At 43.0% G+C, this 22,203-nt stretch overlaps 1 protein-coding gene across 2 annotated transcripts in view; it reads left to right on the forward strand.

Annotated features, from left to right (window-relative positions):
• LOC147669865 (tripartite motif-containing protein 2) overlaps window positions 1–21,466 on the forward strand; it is a 286,411-nt gene extending 264,945 nt beyond the window's left edge. For both annotated transcript variants that reach the window (XM_086948191.1, XM_086948190.1), the window contains exon 12: window positions 15,405–21,466. In XM_086948191.1, the coding sequence (XP_086804317.1) occupies window positions 15,405–15,557 (153 nt within the window). In that variant the 3' untranslated portion in view covers window positions 15,558–21,466. The remainder of the gene's footprint in view (window positions 1–15,404) is intronic.
• Window positions 21,467–22,203: the final 737 nt, after the last annotated feature.

Raw genomic sequence — 22,203 nt, forward strand, 5'->3', positions numbered from 1 at the left:
ACCATTTGACAGAATGGCGTAAACCTTTGACATTAAGAGAGACAATATTAAGTTTGTGTTGAGCAGGCATAAGAGTACATGGGCAGCAAATAGAAATAAAAAAACAAATAAAAGTAGCCTATATAAAAAGACAACTAAGACAGAGAAAAGGTCATAATTTAATACCACAGATAAACAAGCATTTACAATGCAATGGTCTCGGCATCATTAAAGGTAGAGCTATTGGCATTGCTCATGACATTTTTTTTTAAAATCATAAATAAATGGCATTGTCATTTACATTGCCAATAGCTTAATTGTTAAATAAATGGCATTGTCATTTACAATGCCAATAGCTTAATCGCTCGCAAATGCATGACCTATTGTATTTACACCCACACAGAGCCTCACACACAAAGCCACCCACACACACATACAGAGCCAACCACACAGAGCCACTCACACAGTCATTCACATAGAGCCCCCTACACAGAGCTACCCTCACACAGACAGAGCTACCCTCACACAGACAGAGCCACCCACACATAGAGCCACCTACAAAAAAAGCTATCCACACAGAGCCACACACACACACACACACAGAGCCACAGAGAGACACACACACACAGAGCCCCACACACCCAGAGCCCCACACACCCAGAGCCCCACACACCCAGAGCCCCACACACCCAGAGCCCACACACCCACACACCCAGAGCCCCCCACACACACACCCAGAGCCCCACACACACCCAGAGCCACAGAGCCACATATCCACACAGAGCCACATACACACACAGGAGAGGAAGCACAGCGAGGGGGCAGGGGAGCAAGCACAGCCAGGGGGCAGGGGAGCAAGCACAGCCAGGGGGCAGGGGAGCAAGCACAGCCAGGGGGCAGGGGAGCAAGCACAGCCAGGGGGCAGGGGAGCAAGCACAGCCAGGGGTCGTAACGCAGCATAAGCCCTAACTATCATTATACCACCTTATCAAAAGAAAAAGTCAACGAGGGGGGGGGTGAGGAGCTCACGCACACAAAAGCAACGAGGGGTGGGTGGAGGAGCTCACGCACGCAGAAGCCACGAGGGGGGTGAGGAGCTCACGCACGCAGAAGCCACGAGGGGGGAGGGCGGTGAGGAGCTTACGCACACAAGCAACGAGGGGGGAGGGGGAGGGGGTGAGGAGCTCACCCACACAAGCAACAAGGGGGGAGAGGGGGTTGAGGAGCTCACGCACGCAGAAGCCACGAGGGGGGTGAGGAGCTCACGCACACAAGCAACGAGGAAAGGGGGAGGGGGTGAGGAGCTCACGCACACAAGCAAAGAGGAGGGGAGGGGGGTGAGGAGCTCATGCACAAAAGCAACGAAGGCGGAGGGGGAGGGGGGAGGAGCTCACGCACACACAAGCAACGAGGGGGGGGGAGTGGGGTGAGGAGCTCACGCACGCAGAAGCCACTTAAATGCAGCACTTATAGTTTCTTATTCATCCAGAAGATGATTTTCATCTAAATGCTTAATATATGCCTTTCACTCTGAAGTTATGATAAAGGCCCAAATGCTGTTATGACAATACCAGCCCAGTGTGCTGAGCAATAATTTTCACTGCATGTCCCTGTATGCCTCCCGAGAGGTGCACCTCTATGGCACAAAACATGTCATCGTTTAGCAACAGCCCTTACTAAGAGGCCTATAATTGTAGGAGCATGACCCTGCTCACTTTTGTGTGCCGATTTGAAGTGCGCAGTCAGAGAGCTTATGTTGCTGCACAAGACTTCAGATTCCAGTGTTCCCAATCTGTCACCTTTCAGGCACACCAAGAGTAAATGCAGCATATGAGCCTTGAGGGGAATCGTTAAACCTGCGCACTAAACAATCCCCCACATCCCCACCCACAAAGGCATCTGGGAGAGTGTGCAGTCAAACGCCTGCCTGTCTGTGTAATCAATGTAATAGCCTCTTATAGTTGGCTAACAATAAACATCTCTTATTTAGCATCAAGATGCCCCTTCGGGGCTGAACATGTAATTTACAAAAGCACATGTTATATTATGATCAGGTAAGTCGCTTAAATCATGCGCTATTTGCCCTGGCCTAACCTGCAGTAATTACCACTGCCCATAACTCATAATCAATGGCTCAGATGACTGAAAGCTAGAAGTAATTTTCTAGGGTGTCAAGCTTATGCCACCAGCTTTACATTCAGCTCTTGGAAACATCTGCACACTTAACTCAGCAAACTTCCCAGCATTCGAATTTGTGACCTGTAGGTTACACCCGTATCTCTGCAACAACCCACTGAGCAACCTTCAAGGATTCAAACCTGTACCCAGCAGATTGAACAGAGCACACTGCAGCAAAGCTATTTTACTATGATTGAAAGCTGTCACCTGCTGAATAAACAACTACTGCAAGTGTCCTAACCCTCTCAGCTATATTACCACCTGATGTATTGGGCCTTCAGATATAACCATTAAGACACCTCTGGGGATTAGCGTTCCTACTGCCAATTCCCCAATGGAAATATGTCTTGCTACAACCATTGTATCAACATAACACCAGAACTAGCCTCCAGTATACATCTGCATTTCAATTCTTTGTCTGATAATCACATGCAGCTTCTTAACAAGTGGTAGGTACGTACATGTTATCTCCTATGCACTTACCACATCCTTACAGAAGGTTAAAGTGATGCAGATTTCTCTCCAGAAACGGATTTTAACTAAGTACTTCATTAGCTTCCCCATTTATATTTCAAACACGTTATAAACATATCCATTATCAACAATTTAAAAAAGCGAAATATTCGTTCCTGGCATACTGCCAATATATCTAGACGATGCGAAGGTCACTGCTTTCAACTCATGGTGAAGCCAGCACAGAGCTTTTCATCCTTCTCAGGCTCATAAAATGAACGCCACTGAGGGGCGCATGCACACGTATTAATGGATGTTGCTAATTCATATGGGCCGTGCTTAAGCTTCGGTATCAAAAGGTGGGAATCAAACAGTGGAATTCTCACAATTGCAATGCATTGTTCTACTTGGATTTTCCATGTGCTATATATTATGCATTGAGGTACGGATGTCAAGAAGAAACGTGCGACACAAAGTGTGGCATTCCTCAAGAAATTCAGCAGCGTTCTCTTCTTTTTGCATAGAATTCAGACAGCCATAATCATCTTGGTAAACATGTTAAATCAATCCTCGAGTTGCATTGTGGTGTTATCCCCAGTTATTCCTTCCTTGGCTAGCTAAACTTCCGCAGACCTCTGGAGAAGGCGCATTACCCCTGTGAGCTATCTCGGGGTCGCCGTGGTGATACTGCTGCCACGCTGCGGCAGGACAGTCTGGCGCACTTCCGGTTCCGGGAGGTGGATAACATCTTCACCCCCGAATGGCTTCATTTACAACAACAAGGAAAGGACAAACCCCAAACACACCTGCGGCGCGCCTTACCTGTGACGTCAGTCTGTGCTTGTTTGGCGCTCTGGTCACAGGTTCGCTTCCTAACAGGGCAAACTAAACTTTCATCCTTCTGAGGTCTACGGTCAAGGGTATCAGTCTCTGCTTTTAAGGCGGTCTGCGACTTCTAAACACCCCTTAGTGCACTGTGGGTCTCAACACCCCTCAAGGTATTGATGCAAATGTCTACTACAGAACACCGTACAATACCGCGCACCTTGGTACAATAGCAGACCACACAATAAAATACAATTGAGTACTGTGCAACACAACACCCTCACCAAAAACTCCGAGTAGAACTAAACAAATCTGTCTGGGACAGCACAACACCATACAATAACATGCTCTGAGTACAGTACCTTGTCAGTACAATGCAGTGCAGGGCAGTACAACACCACACAATATCATACCTTGAGCACAGCACAACACCATACAATAACATACCTTGAGCACAGTACCTTGACAGTACAATGCAGTGCAGGCCAGCACAACACCATACTATACAATAAAATGCCTTTGAGTTCAGTACTACGCAACACAACACAGTGTTACAGCACAGAGGGCATGACGTCCCTCGTAGGAATGCAGAGTAGTCGAGAAGCTCCGGTTGCCAGTGTCTGGACTGTGCGGGTGGCAGCCGGACCCTGCCCCTGTCCGGAAGCATCTCTCTCGGGGTCTGAAGAAGGCCCCTCCCCCACCTGACGCCACAGCCCTTGGAGAGACGCTTTCGTGGGGGTGTTGTGAATGGGGAACTTCCACCTCGTGACTAAGACGACACATTGTTTTATCCTTGATTTACTCCTGCCCGTGTCAGTGGGACGTTTCCAGGCTGGGGATGGGTTGGGAAAAGTTATGAGGTGTTCACAAAATGTCTATAGGAGCCTTCTCCTGACCCCCCCCCCCGCGCTGCCACTGCTGGACAGGAGTAAATCATTTCACGAGTGCAAAGCTGACTGGTCGCCTGGTAAGTAAGTGGAATCTGTGTGTTGAAATAGCCTTGTGATTAACTAATAACAGCGGAAGCCCGGTGGCTTCAGAGGACAGGGCTGCCCCTCTAGTTTAGTGCAAATTCAACTCCGAAGAAGCCGCACTCCAGCGCTAGGGCTTTCCGGGCGCTTTAAGAGTACCTGAGCATCTAAAATAATGCTTCACAAGCGCTGAAATGCGACTGTTTGTGATCACTCACGTAACACAACGTGACTCTTTGTGATCACTCACGCAACACGCCGTACTTCGACAAACATCGCAACTTTTCAAACGCATTCAAAGTGCAACATATTCAAGTGCAAAAAAACAACACTAATTCTGTGCCAGTGCGTGCAAGCGCCAAAGCCCTCCTTGCACGCTTAGCACCAGTACAAATCATGCACGGTATGCAGGCCACTGAAGGGTGACACTGGTCTGTGCTATCGGGTACTTAGTGTAGCGCCTCGTGGGCTCCAAATGTGGCGCTATTTGTATCGTTCGCTTAAGAGAGAAAGGCTCATATTGTAAATATTGTATTATTTTGTATCGCAGGCTTAGTGTCGCCAAGCAGGCAGGCTTCGAGGAGCACTATACTGTTTGCACCGCCCGCCTAGACTAGAGTCAGGCAGACTGTGCACCCTGCACTGTTTATAAGGAACTGTACCCAGTGTAAACTTTACACAAATTGTGTCCCGTGCTGGGGTACCATTTAACTCAGGGAAACGCGAAGCCCGCTCTCCGACCTCGACTCGCGTGCATACTTAACAAGCATGAAGCACGGCGGGGGGGGGGGGGGCGAACGGCGCACGGACAGCGGGAGGGGGGGGGGCGGGAACGGCGCGCGTGCAGGGGCTGCCGATTCGATTCTCTCTCGCAAATAGAAAATGGGCACACAGAAACTGCCAGGTGGAGGAGGCTGCGACTTCTTGGGGCGGCTGTTGTTGAGAAATGGCCTAAAGAAAAGCGCCGCCATTTTCAGATTCGGGGGCGTGTTTTTTGCGCCCTGAGTGACAGACGACGTCACAGGGCTAAAGAATGCAAAAAATCACGCCCCCGAATCCGAAAAAGACGGAGCTTATTTGGAGGGACGGCTCTCTCCTCCAATGGCTGGCCTCCTTTTAGGAAGCCAGCCAATGGAGGAGAGACGGGCGAGGGAGGCGGGTTCCAGATCCCTACTAAGTAACATACGATCTCCTCCCGGAAGCTGGCAAGCCAGCATTTCCGGTCCTCGACCGAAAAAGGAGAAAGAGGGACATACAAGGCAAGTCGGTGCACACTGCATGAGACCTGCTATAGGTAAAATGGATGTATATAAAATAGTGGGGAAATCAATATCAATCCGCAGAACCTGAAGATTTTGAGTCCATTGTTACAGGAGGATGTTGGTCTAGATAGTTTACCAGGTCGGCTGGAGAAGTAAAAGATTTAGAAATGTCATTTTTCTAAATAAGCATTGTGGATGGATCAAAGAGAGCATATTTATAGCCTGGATCCTTCAGTTGAGGCCTTAATTCTGAGAATTGTTGATGAATTCTTACAGTATATTTTGTAAAATCTTGGTGAATAAACACTCTTTGTTAGGATCTCTCTTGCTGCTTTCTTGATGAAGAGATGATGATGCCTTAAAGTTTTGAAAATAATTTGCCTGGGTTTTGATTAATGCTGATGGCGGTGCAAAGGAACACAATGGACCTTATCAATCCTAAACCGTTCTGGAAATTTAAGTTTAGGTAACGTAGATTCCAATTAAAGACAACAGCTTTGACCTTCAATATTTTCTGGGACATTAAAGATATCAAAATTAAATTGATGATTTATGTTCTTTAGGTCCACAAAGGCTGATCACATAGAGAAATGAGATGGACTAGAGGAGTAATAGCTGAAATAGCTTTGGTATTGCCTTGGATTTTTATCTTGTTATCTGATAATTTCATTGCTAAAGAAGCAGTGTCTCATTGAATGTGTTTTATATCCGAGCATATAGAGTCAGCATTTCAATGTATTGCTCGTATTTCTTCCAGGAGCTTAGATAATGATGATTCTTGGGATTCTATCACTTTAGATTTAATAGGTGGAGGGGAAGCAGTTTGTTTTCCTTTGTTTGGCTTTGCTTCCATATTTGCTAAGTAATGGTTATAGGAGACAGTATAGTCCACGTTTTTTTATGGTACTGTAGTTAGTAATAATTCGAGCATATACAATATGCAATAATTACACATACTATATGCCTCGTGAAATATGGCTGTCTTATAGTCTTTGAATAGCTTCCCATCATAAAGTGTGAAGACTATCAAATGATATTTGAAAGTAGATTGTTATTTAGAATGTAGAAATATAAGAAATAGCAGCTAACTAAGCGCCAGCAAACAAGAATCCATTTAAGAGATGGAAGTCATGGAATTCAGGAGGAGAAAAAAGAAAACGATCTGAATAATCCCTTTAAGAGGGAGTTGCCGTAATAAAATGGGTGTGGCATGAAATGCCTTCTTAGGATTTCTCTTCCTGACGAAACGTTTTATGAGGAAAGAACAAGACGAGCTCTGTGGAGTTAAAAAAAAACTTGCAGCTGCAGGAACGAAACAGCCCGAAAAACAGCTCAGAGTGCTACTTGTGGAACAAGGGCCATGTCCCCAACGAAGGAAAAGGACAATTAGATATCTCACGTCGTGAAGAGATCGTAGTGCAGCAGGTAGGTGATACGGCTTATAGCGCAGCGGCCATCGCGGATCGCGCGCATTCCCATCTCCAAAGGAGAGAGTCTTTTTCATCACTCTAGACTGGTGAACTTTGGTGCTGTGCAGCTAAGTTACCATCTTCCAGCAGCACAGCAAGTTGTGTCAGGAACTGAATGTAGCAAAGTGCAAGGAAATGCCTAGTCACAGGTTTACCCATGTTGGGTGATTGTGTTTGTAAGGACTGCATGTATAGGTCTGGGGAATTGATTCTTCTTACCAGTGTGTGGATTGGGTCCACTGCAATGTTCACATGTTAAGTATTCTTGTCATTATAACACAGTTAAGTGTTGAAGGTGTAACTTGATTTTCCGCCCTTTTTAAAAATGCTTTTAATTTTTCCACTTTGTAATATGCATATCTTGGAGTATACACCTAAAAAGTGTAATTTGGGTGGTGGAGTGTACTTTTCAATCATTATGACTTGCTTTTGGGTGCAGACTTTCAGAGTCGAATCCTGCTATTATACCCATGTCACTAGAGCTTGGAATTGCTTTATTTTACTTAATTCCAATTTTAGCTTATGAAGTTTTACCATGCACTAAAATAGCTTGAGCTAAACCTGAATGTAATATCAAATAGTTGTAGGACACAGGCTAATCCTGCACACTCGCCGGAAGTTAGGTAAGTTTGTTTTATTGTGCTGTTTAACCAGAAAAATAGCATCACTGGTATTTATTACGTAGGAGTTAAAATGAGGCTGGGTGCAGGGCCTGTCTGCCTATAGCGGGAAATGGGCATTTCCCCGGTGCGCCGCCATGGTTGTGGTCCGGTTTTGGACCCCCGGGGGACGATTTTGTTACAGGGTCGTTTTTGCAGCATAGCTTCAATATCGGTCGCTGTAACGAAATCGGCATAAATCGGCCTGGTAAACAGCTTGGCCACACCCCCAAACCCTTGGGAGGCTTGCCAAGCACTTTGCCGGGGCCGGTTTGGGGTCCCAGTCCGGCCCTGGCTGTGTGTTGACCTTCTGCCCCTTATTATTACACAAGCACATTAGAATGGTTGATACGTTTACTTGTTACCTTCTTTTAACTTTTCAACTATGTTCAAATAAAAGACCAATGCTATAAAAATAGGATGTCGATTTTTTGGTATGTTGTTTATCACATGCGTTTTTACAGTGCACAAACAAACGGCTAGTGCTTAAACCGAATGCAATTTCACAGTTTTAGGACACAAGCCAAACCCGCACAATCAAATCACTGGAAGTCAAGTCAGTTTGTTTATTGTGTAGTTTGACCAGAAAAGTAATATTAAAGATAATACATAGGAGTTAAAATGAGGCCCTGTGTTGGCATTCTGCCCCCATATTATTACAAAAGCTAGGTAGAATGGCTGATAAGGTTACTAGTTGTCTTCTTTGAACCTTTCCACTATGTTTGTATAAAATACCAATGCTATAAAAATAGGGGGCCTCATTTATCAAAAGTGTTGCATAGCTGCGTGAAAGTAGTAATGCAATACTTTTCAGTACACTCTCCTTGCGACACGATGGATGCACCGTATTTAATGTGCAACACACAATGTCGCAAGGAATGACAGATACTTCAGGAATCCTGACGTATCTGTTGGCGCAAATCCCACATATTGCTAGAGTTGTGTCGTAAGCATGCCGCAACTCCAGCAATGCATGGAGGAGACCTATTCCTTTTGCACTGTGTTACCCTTACGCCTGCTGTGAGGCAAGGCCCTGGTTCTGACGCAGTAGCATCCTAGAAGTGGCACAGTGAATCCTTGCGACACAATGGATGCGCCATATTTATTGTGCGCGCACCATGTTGCAAGGAATGACAGATACTTCAGGAATCCTGACGTATCTGTCGGCGCAAAACCCACATATTGCTGGAGTTGTGTCGTAAGCCTGATGCAATTCCAGCAATACATGTAGGAGACCTATTCCTATTGCACTGTTACCCTTACACATGCTGTGAGGCAGGCGTAAGGTTGTGACGCAGTAGCATCCTAAAAGTGGCACGGTGAAATCTGATAGATTTCACTATGCCACTTCTACAAGGCTTTTTCACATAGGAACACCCCCTTTGCATACATAACATCTGATGTGGGTATAATGTAGTGCAGCATTTACAAAGTGACGCATCTGCTTAGATCTGTCACTTTGTAAATATGGCGTACCGTGGAGCATTATTTATGCTGCCACTGTGTCACAAAAAGTGCCTTCATAAATAGAGCCCAGGATGTCTAGTTTTAGTATGCTGTCCTGGACACCTACTGAACATTTCAGAACATATCCCACAGATGACATTTCATGTCTTCATAAAATAACAGTGTGACATAGCAAAACAGATAGAAAGTTGATAGCTCATGGCATCTACTTCATGCTATCTTTTGGCATCTCCCTTTTACCTCCTGGTTGCCCATGACCATTTAAAAAAATGTATCTGTGGACTAAAATATGTTTAAATGCCTGCCTACAAAACATGGGCCAGTTTCAAGGGAAATATGCCTTTCACTTTGCCTTTGAAAATATGTATGCAACATTTCAAATAACTTCCGTTTTAGATTATTTTACAACTAAAAATAAGTTTGAGGCATGTGAGCTGTAGATCACATGCTTTGCATACTCCTGCCATCTAGTTGTTTTTTTTCGAAGAAGTCTTTCCAGTCACAAGGTAGATAACTCCTCCTTTCAGTGATAGTGCGCATGGGCATCGACTCCATTGTTAGATTGTTTTCTTCTGCCATTGGGTTCGGACGTGTATTGCTGCGCTCCGGTTCAAGGCCGTTCTTCGGGTTCCCCTCGGTGCGCAATCCACTCACCCTTGACAGTATTGTTATTCAATTGTGTTTCCCATTCTCCGTGTATCGTATCAGTTTCACAAAAAAACTCTTTAAATTTGGAAACTTCGTGGAAGGCCGCTGGGCCTAACCGCACCGAAACATCTTGCAGTCGATGCAACGGACTCCATTAAAATTCTGTCCCCAGTGCCACTCTAAGTACCCGCGCACCGACTCGCACGAAGTATGCAACTTGTGCCTCTCCCCGGAGCATGACGAACAAGACTGCGACACGTGCAAATCTTTCCAATCTAAAAAGACGCTTGGTGACCGTCGGGCTCGATGTCACGAAATGCAACAACACAACAGCTCCATTCCGGATCTCTTCAGAGAAGATTCCGAGCACGATTTCGACGACACGCAAGGAGCCGAGGAAGAAGATGAGCCCAACATGGACAAGGAGATTCCACAGGGTCAGCATACTCTGAGTATTGACCCATCCCTGCCCCAAACTCCAGCTCTGCCCAAGAAAAAGGCCACGGGCCTTCAGGCCAAGGTCAGGACCTAGAACATGTTTCAGATGCCTCACCTTCGGGCCCGGCACCCAAAACAATATTAAAGCCCTTTGGCTCAGGATCGAGTTGACCCCATTCGGGCACCAAGCTGAAATTGGCATCAAAACAGAAACACGTTTCGGAGTCAACTCCTTCATTACCGAAACTAAAACCATCCTTGGATCCAAAAACGTAGGTGCCGAAAATCTCGGCTCCGAAAATATTGGCACAAAAAAAATAAAACGGCTGCTACTCCATCAAAGGAACCTCGTTTTGACACCCCATCTTCAAACCCAGACCCAAATCAAAAGGAACTGATCATTAATAGAAAACCTGGACATATTCAAACGAAATTGCCAGTAAAACGTACCTCAGAAGCAGAGGATGTTTACCACATTCCTCTTTAGAGAAAAAATGTTGGTACTAATTCCTCACTTCCTTCTATTCCTCCTCCTTCCCCACCTAACCCACATTTATTGAGAACACCTACAAACCACCACAATCACCTGACAACCAGAATGATGGGGAAGGGGTAGATGATAATTGTCCTGATCCATGGAACGATTATAATACAGACCCAAACACAGACAACGATCCAGATTTATACCCTACAAAACCCTTTTCCACCTGATGATAACATTGGGTACATAGATCTAATAAATAGGGCTGCTGAATATCATGGAGTTCAGCTTCATAAAGAATCATTTGTGGAGTACTTTCTTTTTAAGACAGTAAGCTCATCCCAAAGACCCACTCACACACTACCCACGCTTAAGGATATGCTTAAACCTGCAGACGACATTTTTAAAGATCCAGTCTGCGCACAAATTCATACACCAAGCGTGGATAAAAAGTATAAATCTACACCATCACACCCAGCTTACATCAGAGGTCAATTACCATTAGATTCCCTCGTGGTTTCTAATGCCCGTAAGCGGGCAAACTCACAAACATCAGGAGAATCCCCTCCTCCTGACAAGGAATCTAAACTTATAGATGCCGCCGGAAAGAGAATAGCTGTCCAGGCAGCCAATCATTGGCTTATTGCCAATACCCAGGCACTTCTAGCTAGATACGACAGAGCACACTGCAATGAATTGGAACAATTGCTCCAATTTCTACTTGACGAACACAAGGCTAAGGCTAAGGCGCATGACCTGGTTCAGGAAGGGAAGTTAATTTCAAACACATCTATTAGATGCGCCTTAGATGCAGCTGACACAGCGGCTCATACAACCAACAACAGTGCCTTGCTACGAAGGCACACCTTGCTTAGGATTTCATGTTTAAACCCAAAGTACAGGCTTCTATTTTAAACCTACCTTTTGACAAGAAGCATTTGTTTGATCCCCTGTAGACATTTCTTTAGAGAAGATGAGAAGATAAAGAAGGACACAGATGTTGCGAAATCTACAAAGGTAACACTCCGTCATCCTCTTCAAAAGGTTACTTTCGAGGTGGATTTAAAGGCAACGATGGCAAGGGAAGAGGTAAAGTTTCCGCACATCACATCTCCCCCTCAACAAACAAACAGTGACTTGCCTCCCCTTCCCCCTGATTATTTCATACCTGTCGGGGGACGTCTCTCTCAATTCCTCCCCATCTGGCATACAATAACTTCAGACAGATGGGTTCTAGGATTTATCCAATCTGGCTATTGCAAGAACCTTCCCAACAATCCTCCAAACATTCCTCCATGTTATCACAAAATGCCACTAGAGAATTTACACCTCCCATACCACTACAATAACAAGGATCGGGCATGTACCCCCTATATTTTCTCACACCCAAAAAGGACGGCTCTCTCAGGCCTATATTGGACCTCAGAGAACTAAATCAATACATTAAATCGGACCACTTTCACATGGTCAAACTTCAACAGGTACTCCCACTTCTACAGCAAGTTGACTTTATGTCCACTTTAGACTTAAGGACGCATACTTCCTTATTCCAATACATCCCGCTCATCATAAATACCTCAGGTTTGTGGTAGCGGGACAACACTACCAGTTCAAGGTGCTTCCATTCAAAGTCACCACTGCTCCCAGGGTATTCACCAAATGCCAGGCAGTAGTCGTGGCTCACCTGCGAAGACAGCATATTCATGTCTTTCCATAAATAGACGACTGGCTCATCAAGGCCAGCTCTTACCCAAAGTGTCTCCAGCACACTCAGATAACGCTGCATTTACTGCACGATCTAGGTTTCACGCTGAATGTGTCAAAGTCACATCTCCAGCCCTCCAATACACAAAAATATCTGCGGGCAACTCTCTATACTCAAAAATCTCTAGCCTGTCCCAATGCAGCCAGATTCTCAAATTTTCAGGCTATAGTCTCACAGTTTCAGCCCAACCGGTCTCTTCCAGCGCGTGTATACATACATGCATGATAGGTCCCCATGCAAGACTTCAAATGCATCCTCTTCAGGAATGCTTAGCACGTCAGTGGAATCAGTCTCGGGGTCAATTGTCAGATCTTGTGTTGGTAGACCGCCGCACTCATCACTCTCTGCAGTGGTGGAATCTCTTCTCGTTCTTTCAAATATGGGGCTTTCCACAGATAGATCTGTTCGCCACATACTAAAACGTAAAATGCCCAAGCTTTGCCTCCAGGTATTCACACCTATTGTCCAAAGGCAATGCTCTATGGATGAATTGGTCAGGGATATTTGCCTACGCTTTTCCTTTTCTCCCACTCATTCCAATGGTGGTTCGGAAACTCAGAGAAACATTCATCACACTGATCTTAGTAGCTCCCACATGGGCCCGTCAACCTTAGTACACCACCCTGTTGGAGCTCTCAGTAGTTCCCCATCAAAAACTACATCTCACATCCAGTCTCCTCACTCAGAGCCATGAAGACTTATCCAGATCCCAAAGAATTCAAACTAGCGATCTGGCAGCTGAAGACATAGAATTTGGTTATCTGAACCTTCCACCAGACTGTATGAACATCATTAAAGAAGCCAGAAGGCCTACTATAAGGGCTTGCTACGCAGCTAAATGGAAGCGGTTTGTTATATATTGTAATAACAAACATATCAATCCCTTAGATGCTTCCATTCAAAATATCATTTGTTACTTACTACATTTGCAACAGTCCACATTAGCTTACACATCCATATGCTTGCATCTCACTGCAATAGCTGCATACCTTCAAAATAGTCAACATCTGTCCCTTTTCAGAGTACCCGTTATCAAGGCTTTTATGAAAGGACTTAAGAGTTATTCCACCACAAATTCCACCTGCTCCAGTATGGAATCTTAATATTGTCCTTACCAGACTGATGGGTCCACCCTTCGAGCCATTGCATAAGTGTGAATAGCAATTTCTCACTTGGAAAGCTGCTTTCCTCATTACTATTACATCACTGAGTAGAGTGGGTGAGCTTCAGGCACTAACCATAAAAGAACCATTTTTCCAACTCCACAAAGACAAAGTGGTTCTTTGTACTAACCTCAAATTCTTACCCAAAGTGGTATCTGCCTTTTACATCAATCAATCTGTTGAGTTGCCTGTGTTCTTTCCTCAACCAGATTCATTGGCAGAACGGGTTCTACACACTTTAGATGTTAGCAGAACCTTACTATATAACATGGAGAGAACAAAACCATTTCGTAAAACTAAACAACTCTTTGTAGCTTTTGATCCACCACACAAAGGCAATCCTAATTCTAAATCCGGTATTGCTCGGTGGATTGTTAAATGTATCCAAACATGTTATGCAAAAGCAAAAAGAAACTTACCAATAACCCCTAGAGCGTATTCCACCAGCAAACTAGGGGCTACTATGACTTTCTTAGGAAACTTCCCCATAGCTGACATCTGAATGACATGTTCTACACCGCACACATTCACCAAGCACTATTGTGTAGATTGTTAGCAAGACAACAAGCTAATGTAGGCGATGCAGTACTTGGAACACTTTTTCAGACAAGTGCAACACTACAGGTTAGCCACTGCTTTGGGAGGATACTGCTGTTTCGTCTATGCAAAGCATGTGATCTACTGCTCACATGCCTCAAACGGATAATGTAACTTACCCAGTAAGCATCTGTTCTTGGTATGTAGAGCTGTAGATTCACATGCGCCCACCTGCCTCACAGGCTACCTATACCTGTTGCTGTTCTGCTTACCTACATACATACGCATGGACATCTCTTTTCTACTATTTCTAACTCCATTGTCACCCTCTGCGGGAAAACAGTCTAACAGTGGAGTCGATGCCCAAGCACAATATTACCGGAAGGAGGAGTCACCTTCCTCATAACTGGAAAGACTTGTTCGAACAAAAACAACTTGCAGACATCCGGACCCAACACTAGATGGCAGGAGTATGCAAAGCATGGGAGTCTACAGCTCTACATGTAAAGAACAGATGCTTACTGGGTATGTAACATTATTCTTTCTCTTCACATTATCACTTTTGCAATTACAAAAATACTATTTCCCAGGTTTTTGATAAAAAATATAACCAATCCAGATTCCTCCTGATATGTCTGATATATTTGCTAGAAATTGGTTGCTCTCCTTAAGGGTTCCACATAGTCACAGATGGTAACTGGCCCAAATTCCAAGGGTACAAATCCCCAGAGCAATAAGAAATTACCAACTTACTGTGTCAGTCCACCACACATTTCAGAGCAGTGACCACATGTGCGGACAAGCATTATCATAGCATAGCAAAATATTGCGAATACAACGCCCATTTGCTGCAGTCTAGTTACGTCACTCCCGAATTACTTGCAATTACTTCCAAACCTGCTTTTATGACAGTGAAACTTGAGATCACAAGACACAGTATAAATAAATGTATATAAATCTGGGTCTAATACTTTTCTTGTAGTTGCTGTTCATAAAAACTAATGACTCGCTAACTAACCTATCTTCTTTCATGTAGTTGAAGAATATGTATGTAAGGCATTCATCTTGTTAGCATTGACTGTTTTGCTACTTTTTCTCATTCACTTCAGGTTTTTGATGGAAGCGGTTCATTCTTGTCATACATCAATACATCTGCTGATCCTCTTTATGGTCCCCAAGGCCTAGCTCTCACCACAGACGGCCATGTGGTTGTTGCTGATAGTGGAAACCACTGCTTCAAAGTGTATCGTTACCTACAGTAATGAAGGATGATGAGGCTGGGCATTGAAGGAAGTGCTGGCCTGTGGGGAAAAAACTCATCTACAGGATGAAGAAGACTTTTCACCTAAACTGGTTTTCTCCAAACTACAGCTTCTAGTTCACAAGTCTAATTCAAAGCTGCTTCCTCTTTTCTTCCTCCATTGGGTTTCTACTAGGTTTGAGGAATTTCTCGAAGCCCTCTCACAGCACCCTTTGTGACTCTAAAAAACACCAGTGTTAACAATGTGTGAATGGTGGCTTGCAGAGCAGGACTTTTCTCAAGCAGCTCTTGTTGCAGGGAAACACGCCTGATAAAATTTATGAAGAGTAATATTTAATCTGGGAATGATTCCTCCTGCTTAGAGCTTCCACACCTATATGAAACACTGCTGTTGGTATGCATTATACAGTCAACAATGAAACACTAGAGTCTTGTTAATCTCTTTACCGTAGGTAGGTATCACAGTCCTCCCCATTTCAGAGCTGTAAAGACTGTATTCTAGTAATGATAAAGGTAAGCTGTGCATGAATCCATCGGGCTGTAATTATAGGACATAAGACGGTTCCGTGATAACACAACCACCCTAATAGACATGAACAAAGCCAGGCCTTGAAACACTTTTAAAGTTTTTTCACCGTATAGTCCAGAGATTTATTTTCCAGAGAAATGAAGAAACAAATGTTTTGGTAAAACTTTATTAAAAGTTTTATAATGGAATGTTTAATTTATGCAACATTTATATGAGATGCGATCGGTGCAGATTCACACCAAATAAACTAATTTCATTTTGGAAACACCAGGAAAATACATTGTCACCAGAACAGTCTTCTGACTGAATTGCCTTGCAACACAGGATAAAGCCTGCCACGTGTGAAGGCATGCAACGTAGTACTTGAAAGTGGCTGATTTTGATAAGTGTCTTTTACAACATAATTTTAAATGGAACATGATCATAATTCACGAAAAGTAAGGTGTTGCCAAACTGTTCATTTTAGTGAAAGCAGTCTTAATTAGGCTTTGATTATTAGTGAGATGACAGAGCGACTGGAGGCCAGGCATATGATCCAGGCCTCATATCACTTTGATAGGTCTTTCCACTGTGTTCCAAGTTTCAATTATCTGCATATTGCCCAGTAGGCATTTTCAGTCACATCACCCTGGAATTGGAGGTAGATACCATTAGGTGATCCCTAAATCAGTATGTGCAGTCATCAGAACATTACACAGGAAATAGAAAATTAAGTAATGAGGTTCATTTACAGAAATTACCAAGAATAATCTGCCATCTTCGGTTATCTTCTTTAAGTCTAATTCTATGACATTCCTATCCCTCTGCCGGCTCTAAATAATTCCAAGATGTTGTTTTAAAAACAGAATATTTGGATAAACTTAATTTAACCATCACCCTGGAACTAAATTAAATGTATGCGGAAGGATCAAATTAGAGCTCCCATATAAACCTCCAATAAAAAAAACTAATGGAAGCATTTGAAAAACCTCCTGTTTATTCAATAATTAAATCCTTTTTTATGAAGCCTTTAATTACATTTTGATACCTATCTCCAAGTGATGAAGTTTTCAGGAATTATTTTACTATGTAGAGGCAAATACCTTTTTGTAAGTGGTTTGATTATTTTAATACAACTTGCTTCTAAATCCAGCAATAAAATGCTGCAATGCAAGGCGTAAGGGATTTTGCAGCACTTCCCAGCTGAAGAATTACATACATGTAAAGAGTATGTAGCTGTAATATGAATAATTAAACATGTTATCACCTACAAACCCTATCAGACGCAGATAGCTATGGGGAGTCATACCCATAAGATCAGATGCAATTTGGAAATGGCTCGTCAGGTATAGGAGTGTTATATAAGCAGTGGAGTAACAAAACCGCAAGTAAAAATGTTTTGGTCTTGTCCAGTTGTGAATGAAACAGACTGGCGCATTATGGAAAATTCATTGCTGGTTTTGTGATATCCCTTATGCTATGAAATAAGCAATTCTCTGTATCTTAGCCAGTCCGATTGTTTAAGTGCCCTTCTTTTAGACATATTGTCCTTTCATCTTGTGACTATTACTGATAGACAAACAAAGTGACACTTTTACAGACCATTTGTCAGTCATCTTAACAGGATTGATTTAAAATACCACTGTGATGGTAAATTATAGAGTCTAATAGAGAATCAAGTATTTACTGTAATGGGGAATGGCACCACCGTGGTAGCAAGAGACATATTTCAAAAGTTATAGTTATTAACATTGTTATTTTTGTCATCATTACTATTGTTAGCTTAAAATTCCAAGTACAATTATTTGGTAATCTATCATTTGCGTTACAAATTTCCAGTAATGGGTAGAAATTCATGCAGTACTAATACTCTGGTGGAAATTACTTTTCACACGCTTCTCAAAACTTTGTGATTCTTTCAGATTTTCCTAATCCCTAAAATGAGTGGGTAAGTGCTGTTACTGGACTCGGCTGGCCAACTTGAAAAGAGGTACAGACAGGACATTATCAGTGACTGACACTATCAATCTACATTGGTCTTTGAGGTCCATCAGTCTTTTATGCTGATCTTTCTCTGAAATACAGAGGAGATACAGTTTTATGTAAAGCTTCATGGGCAATGCAATCTATAGAGATTACAGTATGCCAGTCCTAAAACAACAGTTTTCACCTGCTACTGCCTCCAGCCATATACTTAGCTGATCTGAAAATGGAAAAAAGTCTTTCAGACTGGAATATCCTAAAAGGAGCCTGTGGGATCAAGGGGTTTATTTACTGCAGTGGGCTTTTCGCAGATCCTCAGCTTGAGGAATTACATTTTAACTACACCTTCTTTCCAATTAGCACATGCACATTCAGAGAAGATATGTTTTAATAACCACCCCATATGCGTAAATTGCTGTCGTATATTAGCGTCTGGTACTGCTAAATTGTTACAGCTATTGCAAACAAATGAAAAAACATTCCAGCACAGGATATCAAATCAGTGACAACACTCATTTTATACCTGGAGCCTCATCTCATTGGTGTGATATTTATGCTATCAAGTATGGCACTTTACCTGAGCTCATTTCTATGATACCAAACGTTTCACCTTGCATCCACCTTGAGGCACTTTTTTTACAGAAATTCTTGCCTGATGAATGTTGATACTGCTGGGATCGACATACAGTATTACGGCTGTATTCTGGATCATATGAGGACATTGCCAATGTGACTGTAGTATGGAAGGAGCTCTTGCTGGATACGAAAGCCAGTAAAATAAGAACTACTTAGCCCAGCCTTCTGGTGTTAAAAGATATTGTTGCATATGTACTCTCTTAAATAAAATACAAACGCTGCTTCTGGGGCAACACAGTGAAACTGTAAATGCTTAAGAGTTGTAGCACTTCACATCTTCTCTTTACAGTCGCGGCCCATGCAGGTAAGAGCAGTGGGGCAGGGTTGGGGGGATTCGACAGATGACCATGAGGGAAAATTATATAAATAATTCATTGTCCCTTGTAGTCATATGTCGAAACCCTCTCCCACCCGGCCTCTCCGCCCCACCGCTCTTACCTGCACAGGCCGGGGCCGCTACTGTCTCTACTGCAGGGTCTATCTAGGATCAAGCCTCTCCAATATGGACACCTTCGTTTTACACAAAGTGACCACATTTGCCCCTCACAAAATCAAACAGATTATTGCCCCATGGATCATTGAGTACTACTATGATGTGTTTCCAAACAGGACAGAGTCTTCCATTTGCTTTTGGCACATTGAGAATAATGAAGAGTGCTGCAACGAAGATATTTTGTGTCAAACCAGGTTTAGTCATATCCAGCTGGGCTTATGCAATCTGCGACTGCTATTGCTTTGGCATATTAAAATTATTATGAGGGCCAAATATGCCAGGATTACAATTGAGAACGGTTGGCCTGTACAGTCATGTGTCTAAAGAGAATTCTAAGCCTACAATGTGCTAACTGGATCACTAAAATACCTTAGTAATGTTGTACCGTCCTGAGATCCTTTTATATCAGGCATGACCGAAAACAAATATATGCGTGCAACACAGTGTATAGGCGAGGTATGGTACCAGTGATAGATGAGGGGCAAACATTAGTTTATTTACTACTCTATCAAATGACTGAACTAAAGTATTGACAGTAAAATGAACATTTTTTTTCCTGGCAGTGACATCTAGGATTTTGAACATAGTAATTCAGCTAGTGCAATAATTCACTAGGAAGTGGCATGGCATGTAAACACTCCAAGCTTAAAAACAATGCTGTGTCATATCACATCTTTGCCAAATGAACATTATCTTGTACCTATAGATGGCTGTACACGCACCAACCAGAGTAGAAATGTAAAATTCAGTCAAGGACATAGGAGAACGGTTATGGTCCTCTTTTTTTAATTTTAAAACAATTACATTTACAGCCCTGGTATTTTCTTTCATGTTTGGAGAAGCAGAAAAGTATAGTCCTATAACATAAAAGGTCTGTGAAAAGTGGCTTTATCTAGAGTTTGTCCTAGATTGCATATCCGTTTTTTTAATATTTATTTTGGTTTTGGTTTAGTTTTAAAGCCTTAACCAGTAGTCGTTGTGGAGTCAACAATATTTATGAACAAGTGATGTTCTAAACTGAGCGATCAGATGATGTAGGTACTTTCTGACACTTGTACTGAATGTCTTCAGCAGCAATTAGGCTTTCAATCCTTTTCCGCCATTCAGGAAATCCTGTTCAAGGGAGCTCCAGGGTTCAGATCTCCCAACATACACCCTTTTGAACTATATTCATGGTTTCACTGGTAGTTCGTGTAGAACCTGCAGTGCTGCAGTGACATGGTGATCGTCAGCATCTGGGCCCTTTGTGCCTCACCAATAGTTTTGGTTGGTAGACTGGTGTATATAAGATTGCTGTACGTGAGCCTCAATTTTGCCCCTGCGAAGACAAGTTTGATCTTTCTGGCGGGATAGCAAGAGAAGTAAACCATTAAGTAAACTTAAGTGGTGAATGATGCTTATGACAACGCAGTTGACTTTATGGACAAAAGCAGGGCAGAATCTATAGTGACACTGAGATTGCACATTTTATCACAGTAATGTGATAGTGGCTCCAAGAAGGTTGGCTAGCTGAGCAGGATGCTGGGAGCAGTAAGGCCCATAAGCAGCCTCGCACTAAGAAGCAACGAGGCAGAGCTTGGTTTAGTGCATATAGTCCTACCTGTCTTTACATTATCTACTGAAAATGCTTTTACTCACAACCAATAGGCAAGTAGTGTTCTATTTTAATAATGACTATCATATCCCCCATAAAATAAATGGAAAACAAGAGCATCTGCTTCATGCCTTTAAAGTGTAAATTGCCATTTTGAAGTGCTTGAGGTTTTAGTTGGACAGTTGCTTTATAGTCCTTTTTTATATGTGTCACAACGAGGAGCCAATGTTGCCATTAAGGAAGTCAAGTGCCCGTACATATTTACAAAATAAGAAGATATTTTTTGTTGCCATTTTACTAGTTTGCCACTGTTTGAGTAGAAGAAGTGTGCGCAGTGACTGTGCGGCGTGTTTATGAAGAGGGTGAAAGTTATTGGACCTGTAAAAATAAGGCAAATACAAATTGGTGTAGGTTGTCTTTGAAGTGTGTACAGCAATATCAATTATGTTTGTTAGTAAGACAGCCTTAACCTCAGTGTGTTTTGTTTAGTTATTTATGACATAGGAATGTTCCATAACCTATATAGTATTTCACAGTAACCCTGTGCTTGAAGTCAACTCCATCCAAATGTGTGTACCTTTCCCGTACTAGCAGTGAATATGCAATATTTTGTTTAATTACATTCCATTTTTGTAAGTCTGTTTCATATGTTTGTGTGTACAGAACATAATAAAGCCTTGCACTCTCCGAAATTCAGTTCAGTAGTCCATGCATTCTTTTTTGTCTAGACAACACATATTGGAACTCTTGCCCTGGTGTGCCTTTCCAGACAAAACACCTCACAGGTACTGACTTTTTTATCTTGCAACATCTCAATAATACCTTCGCTAAAGCTCAAAGACCCTGGGTTGTCCTGTGTGTTTCTTGAATATGTGTACTTTTACAACACATGCAGCGTACAACTCAATTTGTCAGTGGAGCACACCCTTTGCACAATTGTGTAGGGCATAGTATTATATAATTTGCCTTTGGTACAACTGGAATTCACGCATCTTTCCAGTGACCTACCAGAACAGCCGACATCTGTTACAGACTTTAAGATCAGCAGGACTTTGTGCTGCTATGAGACTGCACTTGCTTGTTTGTGCGGGGAGAGTGTTCACGACCTTCATTGGCTCCCCATCATAAAATTAATTAAATACAAAGCTCTTTGTTTAGCCTGTAAGGCTTTCCAAAAATCGGGTCCTGCCTTCTTCAGACTAAATTTAGTCTGGTATCTTCCCAGCAGAACTCTTCGATCCTCCGGCGCAAAGCTCCTGACAGGCCCTGGATTCCAAAAAGCCAACTGTGGAGGTCAAAGTTTCGTCCTGAGCGCTGCTAAAACCTGAATGCTTTACCTCTTTCCATTCGTTCCTCCTCTAATCTCCTGGCTTTTAGGAAGGTCTCAAAGACTTAGCATTTCTCCCATTAGTTTGACCTGGTTTGGTAATAGG

Source organism: Lissotriton vulgaris, unplaced genomic scaffold (assembly GCF_964263255.1).
Source record: "Lissotriton vulgaris unplaced genomic scaffold, aLisVul1.2 SCAFFOLD_431, whole genome shotgun sequence".
Lineage (NCBI taxonomy): Eukaryota > Metazoa > Chordata > Amphibia > Caudata > Salamandridae > Lissotriton > Lissotriton vulgaris.